The 19,759-nt window shown below is 38.0% G+C and overlaps 1 protein-coding gene across 8 annotated transcripts in view; it reads right to left on the reverse strand.

The window, feature by feature from the left end:
* The window catches only part of SPHKAP (SPHK1 interactor, AKAP domain containing), a 154,438-nt gene that overhangs the window by 83,456 nt on the left and 51,223 nt on the right, over positions 1-19,759 (reverse strand). For all 8 annotated transcript variants that reach the window (XM_070618519.1, XM_070618518.1, XM_070618516.1 and 5 more), the window contains one exon: positions 14,399-14,506. In XM_070618519.1, coding sequence (XP_070474620.1) covers positions 14,399-14,506 — 108 coding nt within the window. The remainder of the gene's footprint in view (positions 1-14,398; positions 14,507-19,759) is intronic.

The following is a 19,759-nucleotide window of genomic DNA, read 5'->3' on the forward strand; positions in this document are numbered from 1 at the left end:
GCAGTGATCAGAGGATTTTCTCTGGTACAGATATATCTATCCATGAATTTCTGGTAGAAAATACAGTCATGTGCCATATAATGATGTTTTGGTCAATGATGAACCACACGTAGGACAGTGGTCCCATAAGATTAGTACCATAGAGCTTAGGTATGCAGTAGGCTATACCATCTAGGTTTGCGTAAGTACTCTATGATGTTTGTACAACAATGAAATCGCCTAACCATGCATTTCTCAGAACACATCCCTGTCGTTAAGCAAGGCATGACTGTACATAAAAATCCTGGTGGTTTCAAGGAGACATGACTAAATTCTCTTACAGTTTAATACATAATTATGTTGGAATAAATGAGTGGCATAAATAGACAAATATGTCTGCTATGCAATTAGTACTACAGAGAATAACTCAGTTTTAGCTATTTGACATTTATCACCCTTTGCCAGATCTCTTTTAATGTCTAAGTAGCTTCTGGCCAACAAATATATTGCAAATCAATTCATGTAGTATCAAGGGAAACATTTTACAAACAGTTTATTTTGTGGGCTCATTTTGAAATTATATTCCTTAAAGTTAAAAAAATCAATGTTGTTTAACAAGTTCTTCTGTTTTCTCTGAACATTGAGTGACACCTGTTAAATGTTTTCAGAATTAAGTTAACAAAAGCATCTTCTGAAGTTGGTCTCCATGTGTTACAAGGAATTTCAAATTTTTTTTTCTGAGCAAAATCTTGGCTCACTCCACAAACGTTCACTTGTCAACTTTATACAAAAATGAGATGCTCTTCCTCAGGGACATTAGATGCCTTGACTTTCATGAGCGAATGTCAGCTCTACCCTCAACAAGGCTGAATGCTAAAGGATATTAATCTACCTTAACTGGAGTCATGAAACTCCTGACTCTAGAGTTACAAACCCCGCCTGAGTCACAGACTCAAACACCTTCAAGGGCCAGACAGGTAACATTGAGTAAAATGGGCTGGAAATAAGAAACCGCATTGAGTTCTAGGTCTGGGATGACAGTGTGAGGAGCTCTGTGGACCAACTCCCCAGTGAGACAGGCAAAGCTGGCAAAACCTATAAAAGCAAATACTTTAATTTGCTAGAGATTGGCCTAAGATATACAGAAAATGAAGAAACATTTTTCAAGAAAACCTACTAAAACTCAGAACAGAGAGAGTGTTTGGCATTTAAATTGTAGCTCATTTTCCCCTCTCCCCTGTTCCCCCTCCTCCAGTTCAACTTGACAGAAGCTTCATTTGGGCCTTCCCTCTCCTCAGCTCCCAAACAAGGCTTCCTGTACCTCCCTGAGAGTCAGAGACTGCTGGCATTTCTTGTCCCCTCCAATTCCAAATTGAAGAGGCTAAATTTCTAGTGAGTGAGGCCAAGAAGTCAGGGGCTTCTTTCTTCCGTCTAGGCTCTACTCAGGTGCTACTCCATATGTGGCAGGCTGACAGTACGAGGGCCATGACCACTCTCATTCTAGCTTGCTTATAGAGCAGAAGTTTCAACTGGGAGATGCAGGCCAAGAATACCAGAGGCTACAGCCTCACCAGTGCCCAGAGTGGTAGCTCAGAGAGTTGCCCAGGAGGAGAGGTAGTCTATAAGAAAAGAGAGTTCAGAAGCTCTCCCCAAAGCAACTGAGATTATTTGAAACAGCCTGAGGAAGTTCAAGCCTAGGGACACTCTCAGAAACAATAGCCCCTCTTAGTTAAGAGCAATCAGCTAAACCACAGAAGAGAGAACCAGAAAAAAGAGATAGCTAAGAAGAGCCCTCACGGAGTCAGAAAAAAATCAAAACCAGTCTCAAAAACTATGCCTGCTTAAATTTAATTGGATCAGACTGCTGAGCAATTTATACTCCAGGGCACTGTTAAAAGCAACAGAGCAATCAGCTGGTAAACAGCAGAGTGAAACAGGCAGGGGTGTAATACCAAATGAAGGAGGCAGCTTAAGAGAAAGATCAGGGAAACGTGCAAAGAGAGACCTGCTAAGACCAGTGTCATCCTAGGTGACTGTGCACAGGCCCAAGGCTGTGCATCTTTGAGGAGTGACACCAAAGGCTTCACACTACAAGGAGGAAATAGATTTCACTAAAACAACATAGCCAAATCGAAAAACAAATTAAACAATCAAACAACAAAACAAACCCAGGAGAAGGGGAGGAGAATCAGCATCCAGAGTTGCTATATTATCTAAAATGTCCAGTTTTTTGAGCTTCTTAAGATACACAGAATCTTTGCTTGTATTTCTATACCCCTCAGAGACTGTGGTAGAGTAATTTGCACATCCCAAGACCCAATAAATGCCAGCTGGATGAGTAAGTGCAGGCATTGCCAATTGAGATGACCAAGGGCTATGTTGCTTTGGCTTGATGGTACAGACTTATCAGATCTTAATGATGTTTATACCTATGAATGATATAAACTAGATATCTGTCAGATATAATCTGACAGTAATTTACATACATCTTAATTTTAATTGAGATCATCTTAAATTTACTAAAAATAACCAAAAAGCTAAATATCTTGGAACTTTTCTATAATACTCCTTTATGATCTTCAGCATGGGTTAGTGATACAAACCTTTTATGCCTCAAATAAACATAATCTTACAATGAAGAAACCGTACCTTTTACACTTTAATAAAAACATTATATTTTCTGGGGGGAATCTACCAAGGAATATTGAAACAGTGCTAAGAGCTGGTGGATTTGGGCATTAGACCTGGCCTTGCTACTAATTTACTTTGTGGCCTTGAGCAGTCCTTCCCTTCATTGCTATTTTGTTTTCTCACCTGAAAAGTGAGCGGAATGTGCCATACATCTTCTCAGGTTTATTCCAGGTTTTAGGTTCTGCAATTTGACGAATGGAAGCTTAGTCACTTAGTTTGGCAGAATAGGAAAATTCTAGTGTACTCTGTTTGTTTAGCATGTGGTGTAAATACACTCACCAAGTATATCTTATCTTGGGGCTACCACTAGGCTTGGCAAATGAGTGTTGTGAGAGAGTTTCCAACGTCAAAGTGTACCAACGTCAAAGTATTTCTTCATTGGCCTGTCATTTCACATAGCATTTTAATAACTAAGGTAACAATGGTGAAGCAGTTCCCTGGGAATTCACATTCATTTAAAAATTAGAGCCAAGGCCTTGAATTAGATACTAAACTGACTCAGTAGCCCCTGGAAGAGTTATGTGATGCTGAGGGAGGTAGTGGGAGGACTGAGAATGTAATTATTCTTCCATTGGAACCTTAAAATAAACCTAGGAACTTGATGCTGCAAAGGATTTCAGGAGAAAAAGACACCAGTGGCCTTTGAAAGTTCTTTGCCTTTTTTTTCTTTCTATGTTTGCTTTTGATCTTTGTGGATTAAATATTTAGAAGAAATATGTGGGGCTTTAGGCAATAAAATAGTGACAATGGCACTGAAAAGGCATAGCCAGAATTGAAAAATCAAAACAGCTTTTGATAATCCATTAGAGATGAAGAGAGAGGGAGAAAGATAAGGTGACTGTGATTCTAAGAATAGTTTGGGAAAATGTGTAGATATTAAAACCATCAACAAAAATTGAAAATTTTGGAGGCAAAACATATTTTTGGATAATTTACCTCCAGTAAATTTTTGTTGAATTTGGGATATTTTTGAGGTGTTCAGGTGAGTGTATCTAATAGGCACCTCGAAATAAGTCTACAGTCCAGAGATGGCTGTCATTGGCTTATAGATGTGACTGAAGCATGGGTTATAGATGAATGATCCAGTGAGAGCAGTGTGCAAGAAAGGACCAGCATTTTGAACACAGCTTTAGGAAATGACACAATTAAGTGCCAGTTATGAGGAGTGGAAGTCCCAGAAGAAGACAAAGAAGTAATGATCCCAGAGGCAGGAAAATAATTAGAAGAGAGAATAATGTTTTTGAAGCCATGGAGAAAACAGCTAGTTTTCAGAAGCTGGATGGGGGTATGAGTTCAGTTGGCTTTGCTAAGAGCTAAGTAATATGAGCAGTGAAAACATGTCAGTGTATTTGGTGACACTAATAAAAACAATTTCATCAGAGTGATGAGATAGCCAGATAGTAGGGACAACCTCCTTTTTACTGGTTTTTAGGTTTGGTGGTCAAGAGAAGGAGGAACATAGAATGACTGTTTCACAAGGGGATAGGGTCAAGGATAGTGTTTTTTGCTTGTTTTCATATTTGCTTTTTAAAGAGGATTTGGAGTAACAAAAATATTTTTAAGGATGGAGGACAAGTATATACAAGTGTAAGAATGCAGTGGTAACGAGTACTTTCATTAAGAATGATGATCCTTTGTTCTAATACAAAACAATTTTGAAGGAATACAATATTGAAGCAATTGGCAAACTAGCTGTCAGTTCCAAATAAAATAAGGAATGTAGGAAATTATAGCAAGTTCCCCAGGAGATAATTTGAAAGAAAGAATGTGATTTTTTTTTTCCCGAATTCTCTTGAATAAGTAATGCTCGAAAGTTGAAATGATTGTTTTGTATGAACATAAGTGGATTGAAAAGGTTTGTGAGAGTTTTTGTGGCAAAGGCTGGTTCTAGGGTAGCCTAGGGTAAGGAAACATGAGCAAAGAAACATAAATGTTTGAAGAACGGCAAGTATTCTAAAGAACCTGGAGAAAGGATGGTGATGGGGAGACAGGGCTGACTGAGAGGCAGATTTCCACATGGCAGATGGTGGACGGTCTTGAATTGGATGTTTGGGAGCAAATATCCCTATTGGATCAATTTTTATCTTTTGGACCATTCTTTCTTAGTTAGGTCTTCATAGTTGTTCTTAGTTAGAACAATAGTTTCAAGAGAAATATGTGTACCACATAGTATACATTATGTATATAGAAATATATATTAAATATTATATGCATATGTACACATGCATATATAAATACATATTCCTCTATATATATACACACACATGTGAATAAAGAAAATAAATCGGCATAATTCATGCCCACTGTCCTTTATTTTCCAGGTTAGGAAAGACTTTATATTCCAAATCATCCTCTGAGAGCAAGGCCACAGAGGGTGGTATTGTCTATTTGTGGAGAGTGGTAAAAATTTGGACACACTAATTCAGGTCACCAGAAAGGGAGTTCTGGCAATGTACTAGGTCCCAGACTCAGAGAATTTTCGAGCTGGAAAACATTTGAAGGATTGCTTAGTGACAGAAGTCCCAAATCCAAATGCAAATAGAAGTTGGCAGGTAACAAGAATGAGGCCAGGTGGTCACAAGACGAAATGACGGATGTCAGAAACTGGAGTCCCAACAGTTGACTCCAACCCATAGATATGCTCTGTTTTGCTTACACAATCATAAAAGAAAATTTTATTACTGGACAACATTTAGAAATCAGATTTCATGCAGAAAACCAGATTTCTGACATCTCTTGAAAAATTAGGAGACCTTCAGCCCAGGGCACAAATTCCCATTTGAAATCAAGGTGAGTTGACAAGTCTGCTCTTTCTAGCTTGTCGGGGAAAGTAGGTAAGGAAATAACCTGGGTGCCAAGAGTAGACCCATTAGGTAGTATGATTAGGGGTGCTTTTCTTTCTTATTGCTTTCAAATTATCTGTTATGTAATTGCAGTATATTTGACATAAGAAAAAAAACTAAGTTATAAATAAATGTAATATATCTCAGTCTAGAAATGGGTGCTTGGCATGTTCCAGTGGCACTGGATTCTATTCGGTGATATAGGCAACAGCCATAAACTAACTGATCTGGACCTCCAGGCAGCTATCCTGAGCTGGTTTGGACTGTCTCCTGAATTGCTCCTTCTCAGTCCTTCCTCCTAGTGCATTCGGCCTTTGATGAGAGCAACAGGAGGACGGGGATCATTTGGGAGAAATGAAGGCTGTATTTTCCTTCCATGACTATGCAGGGGTGAGGTGCAGCTCAGGTTGAAACACATGCACAGCAAATACCTCAGGGGTAACTAGAGTTTAAGCTTGAGAAACTTAAGAGCAGCGGCTGCAACCGCGTGTGATTTTGCCCCCTACCCACCACCCCTGGCCAGAGGACATTGGCAATGTCTGGAGACGTTTTTTGGTGGTTATGAGTGGGGAGTGGGTGTTACTGGCATCTAGTGGATCGAGGTTGGGGATGCTGCTAAGCATCCTATGATGCTCAGGAAATCCTCCCACCTCAAAGAATTGTCCAGCCCAATGCAACAACAGTGCCGAGGATGAGAGACCCTGCTTTAGAAGAATTCATCCCTGGGTGACTGGTAAAACTACCCGAGCTGACTTAGGCTGTGTGCTTAATGATTATATTAAACCACACCTGAGGCATAACTTAACAAGGGTCAAACTTCCCTTCTCCCCTTTCAGCCATTTCAGATGCTTCTGGCAAGTACATTGAATGCCTCCAGAGGATCCAATTAAATTCCGTCAACATAACAGACACCATGGACCAGTGATGTGCCAAGTACTGTCTGGAATATAAAGTGAGGGCTGTCTCTGGTCTTAAAGAGAGTGTAACATCGAAGCATAGAAGGGCAGAAATTCTGCTTTTGGTACCTTCTCATTTCCTAATAAACCTTTAGGGTGAGTTTATCATAATTGTTAGAAAAGAGAGAAATAATATTCCATAGGTTCCAAACTAAAAAGCATACATCCTGTGGTGGTCATTAGCCAGGCTTACTTTTCTATTTCTTACTCTTGTTCTTTCTTTCTTTATTTTCAAACTTCAGGCTCTACGTTGCACACAAATAATGCTATTCCTTCTAACTAGTTTTCCTGGGACTTTGGAAGAACTGATTGAGAAAGACGTGTTAATCCAAACAAAGGATTCTACTAAAAGGAAACAGAAATTATGTAGTTAATATCTTTGAAGCTTAAAGGTATTTTAATGAGAGATTGTTTACTGTTGTTGGTTTCTCTTGATTGATAGGCTTCCCACTCAGGAAAAAATTGCTATAATTGCAGGAATTGTATGAAATTTGAAACTCAAAGCTATTCTGAGCTTTTAATAATGCATTCTTCTGTCAAACTGAATTAAAGAAAAAAACTTGAGAAATGGTATGAACACCCAGGTTTGAAAGTACACCCAGATCTATTCCTCTGACTGAATTTTTAGTGGCAAAAATATCAGGAAACATAAAATACTTCATTACGTATTTGAAACTCAGGCTTATATGCTTAAATAATAATCCCTTGCTTTTGGGGGGACCCTGGGACCTAGAGATCACTGTATAAGCACTTATTATCGAATGCCCCAGCACTTAGTCGCAAGTCCCCTTCTCTATCTACATACGCTGCCTGGTTTGGCTGATCTCTACTCTCTGAAGGTCACCCCGAAGACCCTTAAATCTCACCCTGATCTTGCCAAAAACTCTAACTGTACATCCAACTACCAACTTGACATTTCCACTTGGATGACTAAAAGACATCCAGCATCACCCCCCTACGCCCATTTCCAGCTCCTTCCTCTCTCTTCCAGTTTTGCCCATCACAGCAAATGGAACTTCCATCCACCTGGGAGCTCAAGCCAAAATCATAGAAGTTATTCGTGATTTCTTTACTTCATTCAATCCATTCACATGTCCTGTTTAATATATATTATGTACAATTTTGAAGCCTAGGTTTTATATATAATTACATTATGAGCCTTTATTTCCATGTGTTTAAATACTTTTTGCAAACCTGGTGTGTAAAGGATGCATGAGTCTTCGTGGTATAGATGTCCAAAGATTATTTAACCATTCCCGTACTGTGGGACATGCATGATCTTTCTCATTTTTGCCATCACAGTCTGTTATTTTATTGAATAGTTATATAGTGCTTACTATGTGCAGGCACTGTTCTAGCACTTCAGAAATGTTAATGCATTTAATCCTTACAATCCATGAGATAGATACGATTATCATCTCTATTTTGCAAATGATGAACCTGAGGCACAGAGAGAATAAATAACTTGGTTAAGATTCCATAGCTAAACAGAGGAGCTGGGGGCCCAGCCCCATGGCGGAGTGGTTAAATTTCCACATGCAGTGCTTCAGCGGCCCAGGTTTGCAGCTTTGGATCCCTGCAACAGACATACACTGTGCTGTGGCAGTGTCCCACATTAAGAAAAAATAGAAGATTGGCACAGATGTTAGCTCAGGGCTAATCTTCCTCAAGCAAAAAAAAACGAGGAGGATTGGCAATGGATGTTAGCTCAGAGTGAATCTTCCTCAGCAAAAAAAAAAAAAAAAAAAAAAAGAGGAGCTGGGATTCAAATCAAAGCAGCCTAACTCCAGAACCCATGTTCTAAATCAGTCTGTTGTGTTGCCTTAGGCACACCAACCATATTTTACACCAGTCTGCTTGTAATTCTGGCCATTTCTTTAGGATATATTTCTAGAGGTGGATCAACCAGCATGAACATTTAAAATGTTTTAGATAATACATATTACAAAGTTTTCTACCAGAAAGATTATGCTAACTTTATCAATTTATACTCCCGATGTCAGTGGTTGAGTGTCCTATTTGCTCTGCTTACATCAACATGGGGTGTAAAAATTTTTTTAAATTCTGAGCAGTTTATTAGGAACAAATTACAGAATAGTTATAGCTGCAAATTTTGATTATCAGAGGTTGATTTATTTTATTTGTATACTAACCACTTTCTTTTTTATTTTGTGAATTTCTTATTCTTGGATTTTGCCAGCTTTGCTATTCAAATTATCATTTTTTCATATTGAATTGTGGCAACTCTTTATGCATTGAGATTAACCCTGTGAAATTGTCGAATATGTTGCCTATGTGCATCTTTATATATATACGTATTTTGGTGAGGAAGATTCACTTCTGAGCTAACATCTGTTGCTAATCTTCCTCTTTTTTTTGCTTGAGGAAGATTAGCCCTGAGCTAACATCTGCCCATCTTCCTCTACTTTGTATATGGGTTGCCACCACAGCATGGCTTGATGAGTGGTGTAGGTCTGCACTGGGGATCTGAATCTGCGAACCCAGGCTGCTGAAGCAGAGTGCGCTGGACTTAACCACTATGCCACGGGGTCGGCCCCTCTGTATATTTTTAAATACAGTTGTTACTTGGCTTTTCATTTTGTTCCTGTTGGTTACTGAAGTGCCAATATTTTAAAATTGGTTTCTGCAGTTGCATCAAGCTTAAATAGTCATATAAGTAATCCCTTATATTTCCCTCTTAATTTCTTTTGATATTGTGAATTATTGGAAGTCTCAATCCACTTACCTAATGCTTAGATATACATTGTAATTCCTTGAGCCAGTAAAAATAGTCAGCAATCTCAATTTTTATATGTAGCATTTTACCTACAACATATCAGATAAAATTTGGACTCAATTTTCAATCAAAACAAACTTGTAAAAAACTTTCTCTTTAATGGTTTCCGGATCCAAGATATGTCTGAGGCCTATTCCCAAATTACTACTGTATTATTTGGTCCCATATTTTAGATTTAACCTTCAAATTATTTATCAAAAGCTCCTTCTCAGTTTTATTTACCATTCTTCTGGGTTTCTGTTTCTTACACATGACCTTCGTGGATGTCGAGCCGCCTAGTTACTTTGGTGGGCAACTGTTTTCTCCCCTATCCCTCTGCGTCATGCTTCCTAGTAAAGTGTTCTTTCTAATTTATTGGCTTCTAGAGGCTTGGTAAGGTTTAGTGGAAATTTCATTTGACCGACAGTCAAAAGGTTTTCTCTGGGATGCTTGAATTTCCCAAGATGCCTCAGGAGCTACTTCCCAGGGCGAGGTGAGGCCACGCAGACCAGGTTGTGGGCATTCTGTTCTACTATACCCAGTGCTGCCTTGCTTTATCTGTTTTATCCAGGGCTGGGTTAAGAAGCTGGCTTCCAAAGCTGTTCCCTTCTGGACCAATCTAAGGTGAGGGGCGGGGATATTAAAGCCTTGCAAATATATCAAGATAGAAGACATAGAACTTATCCAAACTTCTGTCTTGAAAAACAATACTGCATGATGTTGGCAGAAATAAGCTATCAGGGGTGGGGCTGAGGCTCCCTCTCAGCCCCTCCTCCCGAGGAGACTACGTGCTCATGTAACCCCTGATGGTTGCTTCAACCACCTCCTAAGCTGAGTGGGTCCCCTTAAACATATGGCTTTTGTCTTGCTCAGTCTGGTTGACTTCTGCCATTAGCATTTGATTTTTACCTTTTATGCGGGCACCATTTAGCTTCTCCTTGAAAATCGTTGAATAAATATTTAAAGAATATCACTGTGCAGTGGGTACTGAACTGGTAGCCCGAACAAGGTTTCTGCAGGTCTGGGTTCAATCCTAGTTTTAAATATTTACGTTCCACATTGAAGGATGTAGGAATAAAGCGGCATCATATCTTTGACTCATTCTCAAAAGTTTTAGGAAAAAAATCATATATGTGTATTTACACACAGATGCATATACACACACAGAGGGAAGGAGGATACAGCAAATGTAACAAAATGTTAGCATTTGGGGAGTCTGTGAATTCTTTTTCACTCTTCTTGCAATTTTTCTGTAAGCGTAAAATTAAAGAGTTACAAAAATAAGTTCCAAACTTGATTTTCTTAGAAGAAAAACATTAAAATTTGCTTGAGAACTTAGTAAATACCTGGACTAGTAATGTAAAATGTCCCTTCACAGTCCTGTAATTATGTTTTCTTGATCATGTGAGTCTAGATTCTTCCATAGACCAACTTATCAAATGGGGCATCTGTCTCTTCCTTAACTTTTTTTTTTTTAAGTTTCAGAATAGACTGGTATAGACATATTTGGAGAAATCATATAAAATAAAAATCAGTCAAATGACATATCATTTTGTCATTGTTGCCACTGAGCTGCATTTGCATCAGGGACCCACTGAATAGCTGTCAAATATCTCTTTAGTTTTGCAATATTGTGTGCGGATGTTCAAGGCTGCTTGAGAACTTGATTTATTTATTTACAAATTTAAGGGAAATATAACACATTTCCAAATACCATGATTCGTCAAACTGCATTCTAGAGTTTATAGTCTATTTGCAGGGTGATAGCCTGGAGTCTTAAAATGATCAGAAGGGAGAGAGTCTGACAGTAACTATCAATAGAAATAATGTGAATTGTCAAGGTAATTTTAATGGAGCATTAAACCAAAAGATGGTTCCTGAAAAATCAAAAATTAAATTCCAATAAATAGCAAAGAGTAATAGATTAAAAAGTGACTAAATTAGCTTTTAACTGAAAAAAACGTCAAAAGTACTGGAAAGTCCAATTCCTACCACTTGTGTTAAGGATCTCTATTAAGATAATGTCTCAGTCATTGGGTTGGGAGACTGGCTTCCAATTCCATTATCCTCCTCCACATTTCCTTTCTTTAAAATAATCAGGTCAAAAAAAACCACTCTGAAGGCTAGTATACGATTTTTTTTTTCAGAAAGGCAAATCAAAAAGAGAATAAATTATATAGTTTGATAGAAGAACTCTATTTAGAAAAACATAAGCACAATTTTTGTATTTGATACCTTTGGAAAAACTTTTAAGGGTAACTTTCAGGGGCTTCTGAGCCAGACTTCCTGGCTAGCGATCCCTGTTTGGCGTGCCTATCATATTTCTGACTACTTCAAACCGCTCTTCACTAAGACTCCTCATTTTAACTGTGAAATGAATGTAGCTCCCTATTGAAATAATGACTAAAATTACTTGTTTGATGCTTGAGAACAAACAGCCACACTGAACCATGCACACAACACCCTGAACGTTTTCCAAGCCTGAGACTGTCTTTCTATAATTTTTTTTTTTTTTGAGGAAGATTTGCCCTAAGCTAACATCTGTTGCCAATCTTCCTCTTTTTGCTTGAGGAAAATTTGGCATGAACTAACATCTGTGCCAATCTTCCTCTATTTTGTATGTGGGTCGGTCACTGCCACAACACAATTGACGAGTAATGTAGGTCCGCGCTGAGGATCCAAACCTGGGAATCCAGGCCGCCGAAGTGGAGCATGCGGAACTTAACCACTATGCCATGGGGTGGGCTCCTCCTTAAAATTTTTAAGTGGACATCGTGAATTCAGAAAGCATTGGTACTGTGAGGTAATTAGTTCTAAGAAACTGCAAATCTAGATACTTGGTGTACAGTATAAGGAATACCAAGGCAATCAAAATGGGATATGAAAAAGTTGGCTACTAATTTTGGTTGGGAAGAAACGAGTTAAGGAAGCAACGATTAACATAGAGAGGGTCCCCCAGAATTATGAACAGAGTACGAAGCAATAAATGATGGAACGACATTGCTACAGGTGCCTCAGATTCTGTTGTGATTATTTGTAAATAGAGTTAGATTGGGATGATTTTGTTAAATTCATTTTTAAAAATAAAACTTTAATGAAATTATTATTTTAAAATACAGTCTTTTTTCCCCTTTAAATTATACTTTCGTTTTGGGCTGATGTGAAGGGTTTGCTTTGAAAAGGAATTAAGCACTTTTTCCCTGACCATTTTGGGTACTCCTTCTGTGTGGCTCTTTGGATCAAGAGCTCCGTGTCCTGGTCAGCCACCTCTATAGTTCGCCTCTATTTCTCCCCTAGGTAACAATTTTTCCTCAGCATTGTCCAGCTCTGGACCTTCTCTTCCCATCCCTAGAAATCTGTGCCAAGCTAGAAAAAGAGAGAGAATTTGGAAATTAAGAAAAAGTGACTAGAGGATCCTTGTGAGAGATTAGGGCTAGTTTTTCATGGGCATCCTGAAATTTCTTTTAGGTTTAGAGTCATGGACAATTTTTAACATTTGCCAGTTTCAATTATTATAAACTACTGTAAGAAAACAAACCCTCCAATATGCCTCTTATTTGTGTTTAGATTTTTCCCCATTTGGAAAGAATAGAAAGAACCATACAGGCAGGATGAATCAGCTCAAAGTCACTGACGTCATCTGACACTATAAAGAGACAAAGAATTCAGAAAGGACGCCATATAGTTTTAAGTCCAAATTTGAGTCTATTGAGATTGTTGGGGGATGGGAAGAGAGTTTTCTTAGACTTAGGAACATCCAATTGTAATCTTAAATTTGGTTATAAATTTAGCATTTCTAGCTGTAGATCTGCAATACAGACTTCAAAAATGTACAGCTTAGAGAAGATCTCTTTGCCCTTCGCTACACAGTTTTTAATGTCCCAACTTTTTTGTCTTCTCCAAGTGGGAGGACTTATTAAGGCAGGAGCTACTCTGATAACAACTTTGACCAAAGTGTAGCGGCTGAGAGCTGGTACTTTCCATTTCTCTCCCTTTTACAATTTATACCTGTGTAGTTAGAGATCTGGGTCAGCAAATTCCTGAATTTTCCAGCTCATCTCAGAATTGAATTTGCAAAGAAAGTATAATCATTAAATTACTTGCCACCTAATTCTTTTTGTTTTTCCCAAAGATTTTTTTTAGGTAGCAACTGGTTTTCTGGACAAGGGATCAAAACTCCTAAAGGTAGCAGCATCAGCATCACTTGCCTAAAGAAGGAGATTGAATTCCGTCTGTTGAATGGACTGTGCATCCCTTGTGCTGAGCCTCTGCAGTGTGGAGTGTTCTACAGCCTCTGTCTGCCAGTTCTGGTTCTGCTCGTTATATATAAAAAGCTATTCCATCCCATTTTCAGCTTCCTTTTTTTTTTCTTTTAACAGAAATGCTGGCATGCAACTTAAGTCCAGGAATAGCTCAGAGCTGATACCCTCAATTTAGTCATGGGAACTGTATTTCTCTTCTCTTTGGAAATATTCTCTCCCAATCTGTAATCATGACCTCATAAAAGCTAGGTGTTTTCAATTAAAACAAACATATAGCTTTGTACAACATATAGGAAGAAGCATATTTCACACTGACAATATATACTCACATTCCAAACCTTAGGGACTATATTTATCTATAGGAACATCTCTTCCCTTAGAAAGGAAGGTTTTGTATGTAAAGCTCAGCTCCAGTGTATTAAAACGCATGCCTGTATATTTCTTAGGTTGAAAAGCTTTTCAAATAATGACTATAACTTCTAAGAATGGTAAAAAACTTTTACACAATTTTCATGTTGGAAAATATCAACTAGCAGGAATTATAAAATATATTGAAAAGAACCCAGGAGAGCTCTTGAATGGTCTTTTATTTCTCAGCATACAACTCTATTTCTGAATCTTTTTCTCAGTCAGTTTTGAAAATATACACATCATTTTTCCTTTTCAGAGAAAGGATCAATTAATTTACCTGTGGAAAGGAGCAAAATTGGAGTGGAAACACGAGCTCTGCACTTATTTTGTAACAGTCTGCATAAATCAGTTACGTATTTTCAAAAGAACACTTTCCCAACCTTGTATTTAATGAATTATAAAACTTCTCTCCCTAGCATGCATATGTGCGCCCAATTCCCTGCTTTATCAGACAACAGCCTGAGAGCTGTGTTTACTTACAGAAGCGCAGTTTTCAGACTTGTCTTCCACAAAACCAATCTGGCAGGGCGTCCTCTGATTCCGCAGCCAGTAGTCTGTAGACTCCAGCAGGCTATTGCTGCGAAGAACCTGAGGGAACCGAGAAAAACTTCTCAGTGCTGTTCAGCAAGGTTTTCTATTTAAACAAGCACCTCCTTTCTGAAGAAACTGTAGGTGTTTTCTTTTCCCCAGAGATCTGGATATGAGAAAAAGTTGCAGGATAATAGTACTTCTAGAATGTGTAAAATATTCAACCAGGAATTGGCTTTAGAGGAATACATTGATGTTAATACTGATGTTTCTTCTCTCATCAAATCCAATATCTGCAAGCTTCAACGTATGTGCCACTGTTGCAGAATTTGCAGTCAAACGATTTTTGGGGGGATATGGTGGAATTGGCAATGGGGTCAAACTTCATTTTAGTGTTAATGTTCTTTCACATGCTATGACTATTTTCGATTTTAAAAAAATGTAGTTTTTCCTTTTGATGTAATATTTCTACCGAAATTATGATCCTTCAGTTCTTTGGCTTTGAAAATGTATCTGTGAAATAGGGTGTAATTCTTCTAGGACATCTAAGATTCTATGTCAAGCTTAAAAATAAAATGCATTACAACAACCATTTTTCTATGTAGAAACAATCTGGTAAAGCAAAACGAATTTGAATACCTGAATTAAAACCAAATATGATTTACACAAATGCCTTGTTTCTGGGCTTGCGTTTAAAAGCAAAAAGAAAGATTAAAGAAGTTTTAAAAAATTTTTTAAAAATCATATTTCTGAGTCAAAAACATTTTGAAGATGCAGTCTCATAGATAACCAAATAATTCAACTTCTAATGTGTCTCAACATTACCTAAATGCTGTATAAGATTTTTCTCACTTTGTATAAGATTGCCAATGCTCTCCTGGGACCCTCTACTTTATCAGGGTACACGTCTGCTGATATTTGACTACTGCCTTCACTCAAGCAATACAACAGATTTAATCAGTTTGGATAATCCCACAAGAATACAACGCTTCAATTACATTTCACTTGCCTAATGAAAAATTGTCTTCTTTTACTCTATAAAGATAAAACTACATTAGTTTTGTTCTCTGAATATTGAGTTAACCAAATAAAATTGACACATTTTTCTATAACATTTTCGTTTTAGCTGAGTCATATTACTCTTAAATCTTTTCCCACTCAATGTTTATTATTACCTAGAGATGACAAATTTTCACCATTCTTTCCTCTCCCACTGCTATTCTCTTTTACTTCCCGCATAGGAAAGAGTTTAAGAGCGTGGGCATTAGTGGTCTAACAGTACTGAAATCCTAACTTGCTCATTAGTAGCAGGCAGACCTTGGGCAGCTGACTTAAATTCTGAGTGTCAGTTTCTACACCTGTGAATGGAGATAATAATACTCACCTGTTGGGATCATTGGGGTATTCAGCGATCTGATATGTGTCAAACGCTTAGTCATGCAGATAATAGGTATCCTTTCAATACTTGGTTTATCGTTGTTACTATTTGAAATGAACTACAAAGGAAATAGAAATTGGATGCCTTTGCCTGAAATTAGTGGATTGAAAGCATTTCAGATGTGTGAAGACAAATTTCTTAGCAAGTATCCTGATCTAAGGTGTAATGTTAGTTCTGTGGGTAGCAGTATTAATAGTTACAGCTACTATTTTTTGCATGCTTAGAATGTGCTGGGAAATGTGCTAACATTTTCATATATTTACTTTTTAATTTAATCCTTACTGCAATGCTATAAGGTAGGAATTGTTTTAAAGATAGAGATCGTCACAGAAATTGTCATTTTGAAGATGAAGACCTTGAGGCTCAGAGAGATTTGAGTTTCTGCCCCAAGCTGTTCAGAGACTGTCGTTGGATTTGGTTTTGAAAATACAAGGCCTGGGACTGAAATCATTTAACAATACTGCCTTCCATAACCCGTACAAATGGGTCTGACTCGGGGTGAGCTTCTGAAATGTTATGCACATTTAATTTTTGTAACAATAACTACATTTTCTTATGGACTTCCAAATTAAAGTTAGTTTTTCATTAGTGAAATTCTGAGGTGACATTTTTCTTTAAGGAGAAGAAACTTTTTGTCATGTAAACTATAATAATTGAATTAATCCACTTGGCAAGTATTATCAGGATTTTAATTTCTCAAAGGAAAACATGCTTTTACATCTGAGTCAACATTAAACCCAACTGTTGACATTATGCTTCTGCTCCTTGCCCTTCGTGATCCTTAGAATTTGGAACACCCATCGATAAACAGATCCTTCATTCACTCTGTATCATAAAAACAACAGAGATTTAAAATGGAGGCATCAATGAACAGACCAGTTAATAATACTTTCCAAAGAAGTTTAATGAATCCTCTGATTGGAATCACTTCTTAGCCATTTCAAAGGTCCCTCCTCAATAATTAGGCCCTGGACCTTTTCTGTATTCTAATATAGTCAAGGCACATAGTATCACGGTTGCAACAAAATATGTCAACAGAAGAAAGCAGTTGTCACTTATCAGAGCATATGATTTTTTCTTGTCCTAGGTCAGCCTTAGGAAAGGGACAGAGTTCAGACACAATTCGCTTGGGTCTTTCAGACAAGTGATAGGCTGGGTTGACATATTTTCCTGGTGAAACACAAAGAGGCAGAGACGGAGGCGCCAAAAGGCATCAGTCTGACCCTTAACACTTTGAGATTCCCAAAGCTGTGAAAGAGGCTGTCTCATCTGTCTCACACTGAGGTTGATCGAGGGAACTGCTGGCCACCTGTCGGATTTCTCCTGCATTTGCCTTCTCTAATGTGGGGAAATGAGCACAGAAAGATGAATCTCTTAAGTCTTCTACTTTAAGAGTATTTTTTGCACCTATTTTTAAATAAATAATAACTAACAATACACAAAGACCTTGCCCTGTCCTATCCTAGGAATGAGGAAAAAGTCAACAGCTTTATGGACCTGCTTTCTCACTGGAAAATGCTCGAAAAACTATGCCATATGCACTCCATTCCATATCCCTGGGATACTGAGAGTTTTCTCAGCTTTAAAGGAAATGAAAATGGCAGAGTAAGGAAGTGGAATTTAAAATGAAACCCAAATCTTTCAGAGTTTAAGGAGAAACGTTTTGAACAGAGTTTTGTTTGGTGAGGGGATTCATTCACCATGTGACTTTAAAATTTGAATTTTATTCATTATAATTAAAAAAACAGTTCATCTGATTATAGCAATAATTAAAATAGAATAAATTTTTCCACACATTTCATTAATATTTAGTGGTTACTAATTATTTAATACTTATATTCTTTAATTATTGACCAAATAATGCTACATTTATTGAGAACTCTCTGGGCTAAGGCCCTAATATGTATTATCTGAACTAAACCTCTAGACGTATAAGGTACAATTTAAGGGCTAATACATGTAATGTGCTTAAAACAGTACTTGGCACATGGAAAGCATTCGATAAATGTTAGCTATCATAAAAATTATTATTCTCTTTGCCCAGTCTTAGAGGGTCAATAACTTGTCTTGTTAGTGGAGAACCAGGATATGGGCCAGACTCTCTGAGCCCAAAGTTCCCATTAGGCAGTGCTCCATTGCAAGTTGGTAACATTACACAATTTTTCATTCTCAGGTTCTACCGAATTCTGGTTTATGCATTTATCCATCTCTCCCTTAGGGACCTGGTCTAGGTGGTTGGGAGGTTGGAGTCCAGTCCTGACCTCACTGTCTGTGAGCTCCAGTCACTCCCTAGCTCCCAGCCTCAGTTTGCCCTTTGTAAACAATTCAATCACGTGATCTGAAGGCTCCTTCCACAGCGAACCTCAGGTAATTCTCCCCCCACTCCTCCTTTCACTTCTGCCTCTCCCTTCCCAAATACATTAAGAGCCAGATAAGCAAAGAGAATAAAAATGCAGGCTTCGCTAAACCACTTAGCATTATATGTTAAGCAATTTGGTTCAACAGCTTTTGGTTCAACCGTTTGACAAACCGTTAGAAAAAGAGGACTGTTGGAAGAAATATGTGCTTGAGAATTTAATGATTTTGAAGCTTTATGAATATAATCCTCCTGCACCAGCCTCTCAACGGCTCCTTTATTTATCACTATTTTTAGTTGCAAGTTCATTTATTTCAGATGAAGAGTTAATAATGTACATGCCGTGCGTTCAGAAGTTTGAAATAATAATGACATATTTTCTCTTAAAATTTCACGAGTGTCCTAAACAATGAAGAAAGCTCCTTCTGCTCTATTTACAGTTACCCTCCTTTTTTTTTTTTTAAAGATTTTATTTTTTCCTTTTTATCCCCAAAGCCCCCCGGTACATAGTTGTGTATTCTTCATTGTGGGTTCTTCTAGTTGTGGCATGTGGGATGCTGCCTCAGCGTGGTCTGATGAGCAGTGCCATGTCCGCGCCCAGTATTCGAAGTAACAAAACACTGGGCCGCCTGCAGGGGAGCACGCGAACTTAACCACTCGGCCACGGGGCCAGCCCCTACAGTTACCCTCCTTTTTATAGAGAGAACCAAGTTGCAGGAATTTAGTTTTAATATGGAACAGGGAGGGTGAAATACACTCAGTAATCTGGACACGGCCCTAGATGCTGCTAAGCAATGCCTTAAAGTTTGAAGAAAAAGTAATTTAGATTGGAGAAGACAGTAACTCCTGATTAGTCACAGAGGTTTCAGGGCGGAACTTCATCACCCACTGAGTGAACTTGGGAAAATCATTTAACTTTCATGGGACTTGGTTTTTGCATCTATTACAGGAGGACAATTAAAGTCACTCAGAAAGTTGCTCCAAGGCTCAAATAAGAAAACGTTTGCAAAGGACTAACCTCTTAATAGAGTAGGTGATGGATACGTGATAGCTATTATTATGAGAATGCAGGAAAATTTAGACAATATGTATTCCATCTTAACATTTTCTTGATCTCTGCACAATATTTGACAATATCTCTTTATTTATTATTTGTGAGGCACATTCTTATTTTTGTCCTCCTGCTTCTCTGATCTCCTCCTTCGATCAATATTTGGTCAACAAAGGTCCGTGGGCCCTTTTGAGGTTTGACACTGAGATTATTAAGATGAACAAAAATGACTGCTGCCCTTTTGGAAATTAAATTCTAACAGAAGGGAATAAGTACTCCCAGGACTGTGGTAAAGAATGCAGTTGCTTTGATCAACAGCAATCCAGATCAGGTAGCACTGAGGATGGAGTGGTTGGTCCTACCTGCAGGAGTAGTGGCAGAAACTGTGCACTGGACCAGAGTGTTGAAAGATGCCTCTGTGGATCTGGCCTCAGTGTTGCTCTTTCCATTCCCCTCAATCATTTTCCC

This window comes from Equus przewalskii, chromosome 5, assembly GCF_037783145.1.
Source record: "Equus przewalskii isolate Varuska chromosome 5, EquPr2, whole genome shotgun sequence".
NCBI lineage: Eukaryota > Metazoa > Chordata > Mammalia > Perissodactyla > Equidae > Equus > Equus przewalskii.